The 8,315-nt window shown below is 35.5% G+C and overlaps 1 protein-coding gene across 3 annotated transcripts; it reads left to right on the plus strand.

The window, feature by feature from the left end:
• On the plus strand, positions 4,416-8,052 carry LOC109725939 (protein CHLOROPLAST IMPORT APPARATUS 2-like). 3 transcript variants are annotated; one of them, XM_020255347.1, is made up of 4 exons: positions 4,416-4,918; positions 4,954-6,188; positions 6,601-6,765; positions 7,754-8,052. In XM_020255347.1, the coding sequence occupies exons 2-4, from the start codon at positions 4,968-4,970 to the stop codon at positions 7,760-7,762; spliced, it is 1,395 nt and encodes a 464-aa protein (XP_020110936.1). In that variant the 5' UTR covers positions 4,416-4,918; positions 4,954-4,967; the 3' UTR covers positions 7,763-8,052. The 3 variants fall into 3 exon arrangements, with proteins under 3 accessions (XP_020110936.1, XP_020110934.1, XP_020110935.1); XM_020255345.1 differs by having other exon boundaries at positions 4,417-4,918; positions 6,601-6,771; positions 7,749-8,052; XM_020255346.1 differs by having other exon boundaries at positions 4,419-4,918; positions 7,749-8,052.

An 8,315-nucleotide genomic window follows, 5' to 3' on the forward strand; every position in this document is an offset into this window, starting at 1 on the left:
AGCTGCTGATCTATACTACTTATAAAAACGTTAGTTTTGCATTTTTTCCTCTTTTCCAAAATACTAGTCCCTATTAATATAATATCTTTCGCATATATAATATTTAATCATATTTTTTTTAAAACAAAATATATAAAAGTTATCCGTGCTTTTACCTACTAATATTTAAATATTGGATATTTTATTTAAGACATTATAAAATATATTAACATATATAATATTTAATCATATTTTTTAAAAGCAGAATATATAAAAGTTATCTCAAATTTAAAATATTACATATTTTATTTCAATTATTATAAAATATATTAATTCTTAGTCAATAAATCTAATTGACTGACGAATATAAAATATCTGTTATTTTTTTTTATCTAAATTGCCCTCAAATAGTAGTATCAAATTTCACTTTTTATATGCATGCCATATCTTCTAATAACCGTCGCCCACATAATATCATATTTTATCACAAATAATATTCGCATATCTTAATTTNGGAAGCAAAAAAAAAAAAAGAAAAAGAAATTGCTTCCAAATTTTTTATTTTTGTTAACAATTAAATATCTTAAATGTATAGATTACAAGCAATCTACTGTCTATTTCTACACTATTTCATGTAAAATTTTTATTATAAAAAAGCCTGCAACAATACAACAGTAGACCGATTTTTGTAGACGTGGGTGAGGCCGTTTATTTTACTAGATTGCGTGCCCTTTTTAGCTCTTTTCAGATATTTTTAGAGTTCCTCTTTCTTTAGTTTTGTCACTCCTTGAGGCCCTAGCTGCCTCACCTTTTATAGTCAAATTCATTTACCTAATGAATGAAGCAGATGGCGTGCTACCTTTTTCTCAAAAAAAAAAAACTATCCACTTTATTTAATGATAAGCTCTACTTTATGCATTAAACACATACATGGATTATAAAATTGCTCTATCTTACAATACATTAGTTTCTCCGCAATAAAATTAAGGGTTAATTGCATACAACTTTCTATAAACATATATAATAGCAGATATTTCCCGAGTAGGGCTAGAATACTTTTACAAGTATCACCCAAGTGATACTTGTGTGTTTTTAGCCATCGGATCTACTTTTTGATTACTAATAGTCTTTGGATCAAACACTATTCCACCTACCACCACCTACCACTATCATCTCAACCTCACATCTCTCCATCCAAGGGCTAAAAACACACAAGTATCACTTGGATGATACTTTTACAAGTATTCTAGCTCTACTCGATATTTCCCTACAAAGTTTAACTTTTTATTTTGGTTAAATTATAGAAAATTTTCTTATAAATACCTATTTTTTTACTTTTTCTCCCTAACTTTCAAAAACCTATATTTTACTTTCTTAACATTTCAAATTATTGCATTTAGCCCTACTTTGTCAGGATTCCATTACTATTCTATCTATTTTTTATAATTTATACCGAAAATATCCTTTAAAATAAAAAAATATATTAAAATTTTTTTTTTCTTATATAAAAAGTAAGAATAATTTGATCATTTTGCCCTCTCCATTGACGTCATACCCCTGAAAATATTTTTTAAATTTTAAAAGAGCAAAATATAGGTTTTTTAAAGTCGGGGAGAGAAATAAAAAAAAGGTATTTACAGCCTTACAGGTGGATTTTCTATAATTTAGCCTTTATTTTATACTTGCAAAAGCCCAACCGTTTTTAGACATCTTGCTGTTAGGATCCGTTAGAAATATATAGTTAACTATGAGTAAAATATTTAACCCAAGATTTTAAGTGCCCGTCGGCACGGGTCGTATCTACCGTATCATACCGTGTCAACAAGATATCCGCCGATGGCACAGTTAAAAATCCTCTATTCTTTAAATTTGTAAGTAATTTTTTCAATAAAGTCCAAAAGATGTGATAAATAAACATAATAAATAGTTAGAATATTTTGTTGCTAAAGAAAGTAAATATTCCATACTATTATGTGTCACACAAGAATTTTTTTGTTGGGCACGGCTACCGTGCCGGCAAGTTTCCGGCACGACCCCGTGCCACGGCATTTAAATCCTTGATTTAACCCCGATTAGTAAATGAGTTAAATTGATCTTTTTATCCTTGTTATATTATTTGATAAAAAAAAATTTTGAGAGGATATTTCTACAAAATTCTACCAGTTGGTGCTATTAGAGGGATACATTTGTAAGGCAAAAATGTCATTTCGTATATCTGCTGTTAAAAGATAAACAGTGCTCTAAGGTATTAAACTAGAGGGGCAAATATAAATATCATTGGACTTTTACAAGGATAAAAATAAAAAATTGAATGCTGCAGGAATATATTTATTAGTCAATATGTTTACAGTGAGCTGTGTGTAATTAACCCTAAAATTAATGTCCATTTATAAAATAGGTCAATTTTATATCTTCATAGAAAATAAGAAGACATTAATTTTGTTTTAAAAGAATAAGATGCAATGAAAAATTTTAACAAAACTTTGGATACTACTAAATGCAACTAATCCATTCTCTAAACAGGGAGCCATTTTTTAGAAGCTGAGTTAAACGAGCAATTAGCTAGTACGTACGTACTAACCTTCGATCGCAGCTACTATCTCAGATAATGGTGAAATTGGTTAATTAGAATATACTCGGATTGAATCCAACACCAATTTTGATAGGATGCAAATATAGATATTAAGATTTAGTATTCGATATAAATTTGTATCTAAATTTGCATCCCAATAAAATTCAAAAAAAATATGAATACGAATATAATTTTTTTTAAAAATCGAACGTATTCGACATCGTTTTCACCCCTAAAAGAAAAGAGGGATGTTAATATATATTGTAGGGGGACAAAGTGATTGTCTATCATGTTCTTTATTTATTTTACTACGAATTTTATATTAAAATTATATTTATGTTTGGTAAATATTAAATTTTGTTGAATAAAACATAACTATATGAAGTTTGAATATGAATGTGAACCGTAAATTATATTGTATCTTATTTACGCTAATTCTAGTTCATATTTATATATAGATATTAGTATATATTATTATCTAAATAATATCAGAATATAAATTCGATTCAAATCTGAATCTAAATCCGAATCCATTTTTAACGAATATAATAATGACTATTTAGAATCTGACACATTTCTGCATGATGAATGCGTATCCAAAGCAAAATATGACTGCCAATAAGCCTTTGTTCAACATCGAGCCGTATTCGACTGTTTTTCACCTCTAGTCCCAGATCATGAGCATGTTGGACCAAATCTTCAGTTGGTACTAGACAGCATATTAATGCGTTATTAGTGTCTTAATGCTATTATAACCTGTCATAAATATTGGCTTCATATTCATTGTCTCACATATAATGAATCTTATATATATGATATGATAAACAACCAAAACAAGAACTTAACATTTGGAGCCCTCTAAAAAATTTAACAACTAGTAGACATCTTGCACTAATTATAATAATCTATTCCTATTCTATTAGGAATATTGAACTTTTTATGTAAGAGCCCGGCCCCCTCGGCTACAGGCCATTGTGAAATATGTATACGTCTCCTTATCATTATTTTTTTCAATCAACATTTGTTAAATTTTCATTTTTCTTTTCTAACTATCAATTGATCCGTCTTTTGGGATCGAGTGAATTCAATTACCTAAATCAGAAAATTTTATCAAATTTAATAATTAATTTTGCTATGTAGTAAAAAAAATTAAAAACAATTAGCGACTAGCCAGCTGATAACTAACAATAATTAATGTCTCGATAAATAAATTTATATTATCTAATAGAAAAGAAAAATTCTATTTGTACATTCCAAACAAATGGGTGTAAATTTTACACCCTCTATTCTAGAATGGATAAAAATTCAAATAATTCTTAGTAAAGTTAAAAAAAAATTTATTTTACAGATAGAAAATTAATAATTTTTGAATAAAGTGGATGTAAGATATATACTCTATTTTGAAATATATCAGTACCCTCTCTCGCCCTTCTTTTTTTTTTTTTTTATATACTCTAATTGAGAATTTACTTTTGTTTTTTCAAAAGAGAAAAATATTAAAAAAAACAAAACTTTGAGGTTTAAGGGCATTTGGGTCACTGTACATCAAAGAATGAAGAGATAATTCCACAAAAGAGTCCAATAACTAGAGAGAGAGAGAGACAGAGAGAGAGCGCGCGCGGCCACAATGGTCCCCGCACGCACGCACAAGAGAGAGAGAAAGAGAGAGAGAGAGAGAGAGTAATAGTAATAGTAATAGTAATAGTAATAGTAACTGTAATTGTAATTGTAATTGTAATTGGCAAGGTTGATGAAAGCAAGGATTGTCGCCTCCTTTGTTCTCTTGCCTCTAAAATGACTCCGCTCCGCTCTCTTCTTTCTTCTCGAATCCCTCCCTCCCCCTTCTCTCTCTCTCTCTCTCTCTCTCTCTCTCTCTCTCTCTTGTGCGTTTTTCTCAACACTCTCACTCTAGTAATTGTTGAACCCCTTTTGTATCCCTTCTTATTTTCTCCTTTATTATAGCTATCTCGTTGGTTATGTTGTAGTTACGCGCACACACACACACTCTCTCGTTTCAGCTGCAAATTTTTCTAAAATTTTGGGTGTGAGTTGCAGCAGGGATTTGGGCTGCCGAACCTCCAATTTAACACTTCTTTTTTCCCCCTTTCCCAACTGGAGTATTTGAGGGGGTTTTTGAAAACAAAAAAAAAAAAAAAAGGATTGGGTATGCAGTTTCTTTAAGCTCATCAGTCTATAGTTTTTGGAATTTCTTTTGTCTTCTGGGAGTTTGGGTTTAGGGTTTTACTATGCTTAGAATTGCAGTAGTAGCAGTCGCAGTAGCCCTCAACAGCCCCGGAACTAAACCCTCGTAGAGGGGTTTTAAACAACTTTCGAGGAATTCACTCACTGCAACCCACCCACCTCCGCCTCAGAATTTTCTGCGGCGGACGGATTCTGTATCTGGCGAAATTCAGCAATGTCTTCTTGTCTCAGCGGCGGCGGCCGGACGTACCGGCTCGACCTCGACATCGTGAAATCCTCCTCGGCCTTGTCGTCGGCGCCGGCGCGGTCTTCTGCTGCCTCTTCCTCTTCTTCTTCTTCTTCTTCCTCCGCTTCTTCTTCTGTTCTCTCCGACTCCTCCAACTCGCCGCTGCTCGCCATCTCCATCAAGAAGCCGCGGGCGCCGCGCAAGCGGCCCAACCAGACCTACAACGAGGCGGCCGCCCTGCTGTCCACCGCCTACCCGACCGTCTTCCTCCCCTCCAAAGCCCTCTCCAAGCAGCCCAAGCCCCTCCTCCTTTCTCACTCCTCCTCCTCCAAATTCCCCGACCCCTCCGCCGACCTCCTCCCCGCATTCCCCGTCCTCAGCAGCGACGCCGCCGCCTTCCTCATCCGCCGCCCCGCCGACCAGAAGCCCCTCCAGCCCGACGCCGCCGAGCAGCAGCCTACTCTGTCGTCCCCGACCAGCGCGGTCACCGCCGAGTTTAGGGACGGCGGCTGCAATTCGCCTGCTCTGAGTCCCGCCGTGAGCAATGAATTCCGGGACCCGCCCGATTCTCCGGCCTTCTCCAACGACGACTTCGACACGGAGTCCATTCTCGACGAGGAGGCGGCGGAGCAAGGCATCGACGCCATAATGGGCAACCTTAGTATGAGCGCAAGCGCCAATGGTAATGAGAATGAGAATGAGAACGAGAACGAGAATGAGAATTCTCACTCCATCCCCAGCTGCGGCATCAATCCCTACATAAAGAGCCTCATGGGATTCGGATTGGGCAGTAAGTTTGAGCTCGGTCTCGGGTTCACCTACGGGCGGAGCATTCACCGCGCGCTGAGGCAGAGAGACGGCGGCTATCGGTGGAGCTCTCCGACGGTGCCTGTGAAGGACATATGCTCCAAATTTAAGGCCCCGACGTCCTCTTCGTCGGCGCCGCCGCCGGAGGTCAAGAAGAGTAAGAAGAAATCAAAGAAGGTAGAGAAAAAGCTGCTGGTGGATACAGACAGCCCTGCAGCAGCAGCAGCAGCAGCAGCACACCCCGCCGCCACCGCAGATGCGGAACAAGCAGAGGTAGGGAGCAAAAGAGTTGCTTTGGGCCTCAAACTGAATCATGATGAGGTCCTCAAGGCGTGGTCCGACCGCGGGTCGATGTTCTCTTCCGACGGCCCCGACTCCCCGAATTCCTCGGCCGAAGCTCTCGTAAGTATTCAGATCTCTCCTCCGATCATCATCAGAGACCGAATTCCCGTTCCGGATTGATCTCTCTACAAAATCAGCGAGATAAGGCCTCAGTTAAATAATTCCCTTTTATTTAAGATAAATAATCCTAACTTCATCAGGAGGAAGAAAAAGAAACTTTTGAAGTTGTGTTGTCTGAGGTCTCCACCATACTCCCCTCCCTCATGTCGTGAGAACACAAACCCCAAAATCATTAACATATATATATATATATATATGATTCCTTTCCATTTCTTTAAGCTTCTCTTCTTCCTAGTTCTGTTACTTATCTCCTGATTAATGAATAATCGTAATAATAATAATGATAATAATAATAATAATAATGTGGGTGCATTTTGAATGAATGAATGAATGAATGAATGAAATGGTGCAGGCTAAGTTAGCCGATATTGATCTGGTCCCGGAGAATGGGGCGGCGAGCGTGCTGAGGGAGGCGAGCGTGATGAGGTACAAGGAGAAGAGGAGGAGCAGGCTCTTCGCGAAGAAGATCCGGTACCAGGTCCGCAAGGTGAACGCCGACTGCCGCCCTCGGATGAAGGCAAGTGTAAGATCTTATGTTACTTCTTCAGCTTCTCCTTTTCTACTGCTACTGTTCCATTCATTTTTTTTTACCTCCTAATATTTTTCTAAAGTTTCCAAAATGTTTCAGCCTTTTTGTCTTCTTTTTTTTTTTTTTTTTCTCCCCTTTCTTTTTCACATTCCCTGGGGAGGTACTGTTGAAAACAAAAATTTATTGCTAGTTTCTAAACTTTCAGCCTTTTTTAACTTTCTTTTTCACTTTACTGCAATTATCCTTTTCACACTTTATTATAAATTTATTCTTGAAAACTTAGTTTGCACATGAATCTTACTCTCTTTTCTCTTTTTTCTTTTTTTTGAGAAAAATGTGGATTATTGGAGAGTGAATGTTGAAGAGTGGTGTTGACTGAAAGGTGAAAATTCTGTTTTTAAAAAGGCTGAAAGTTAGAACTATCAATAGTAGCATTTCAAAACCAAAAAAAGTAAAAAAAAAAAAAATAAAAAAATGCTCAGCAGGCACATTTACAGAAGAAAATTTGAAGCTAGGAAATTTATATGAAAACAATTTAAAATCAGGAAGTTTCCTTGAAATTTTTTGGAAGTGGGGACCTACATATAAATTACGCCGATTCTATTTCTATTTACGATGAACTTACAGTTTGCTTCACTTGTTTTAGTGCATTTTTATTTTATCGTTAAGTGATTTAAAAAATTATACTTATTTATTCTGTGGTTTTTACTTCAGATATACTGTAAAAATATGCAGTTAGAAAGAGGAGCAAACCACATAATAATAGATTATAGATATTATATATTGTAAAAAAAAGTGTTTGAACCATAGGATGATAATGTTAAAATAAGCTAAAGCTAAATAACAACAACAACAACAACAACATGGGGAGATTAAAGTTTTCCCTTCTATTTGTAAGTGTAATTTCATTTCTCCCAGTTTGTGTGCTTATGGTTTCTCTTCTCTCTTCTCTCTTCTCTGTGATGGTGCAGGGCAGGTTTGTTAGGAGGCCATCCCTTCTCCAACAAGCCATGGAGGAAGAAAGCTAATGAGGGAAATTTTTTTTTTTTTTTTTTTTTTTTTTTTGAAGAATACTTTTTCCAAGGGGTTGGTTTAAGAGTTCTTTTCTTTTTATTTCTTTGGAATTTTAGTATGAAAGGATTAGAGAGAGAGAGAGAGAGAGAGAGAGAGAGAGAGAAATTAGTTTTTTTTTGGTGCTAAAGGGAGGCAACATCTTAATTTAATAAATTAATTAATGCTTTGATAAATATTCTTGGCATTTTCTCCTCTTGTTTATATACTATTGGCCTTCTGATCTCAAGTGGACATCTTTGAAAGGAAATTAAGTTGGTCACAAGTCACAATAACATAGTAGGATGATTGAGAACAACATAGACGGTAGAAGAACGTGTAGACTGCTCCATCAAGCTAATTTTGTTTTTTGTTTCGACAGCACGCAGATTATATTTGTTATAGAATGTGGTTAATTTCAACCAATAAATAATAAAAACAAATTTTAGTAAATTAGTTAATAATATTAAAAGGCTAAATTGCAACTC

This window comes from Ananas comosus, linkage group 20, assembly GCF_001540865.1.
Source record: "Ananas comosus cultivar F153 linkage group 20, ASM154086v1, whole genome shotgun sequence".
NCBI lineage: Eukaryota > Viridiplantae > Streptophyta > Magnoliopsida > Poales > Bromeliaceae > Ananas > Ananas comosus.

Coding starts and splice junctions, on each gene's coding strand:
- LOC109725939 (XM_020255345.1), top strand. CDS start 4,968: ATGTCTTCTTGTCTCAGCGGCGGCGGCCGGACGTACCGGCTCGACCTC. Junction 6,189..6,600: donor ATTCCTCGGCCGAAGCTCTC/GTAAGTATTCAG, acceptor GAAATGGTGCAG/GCTAAGTTAGCCGATATTGA. Junction 6,772..7,748: donor GCCCTCGGATGAAGGCAAGT/GTAAGATCTTAT, acceptor GTGATGGTGCAG/GGCAGGTTTGTTAGGAGGCC.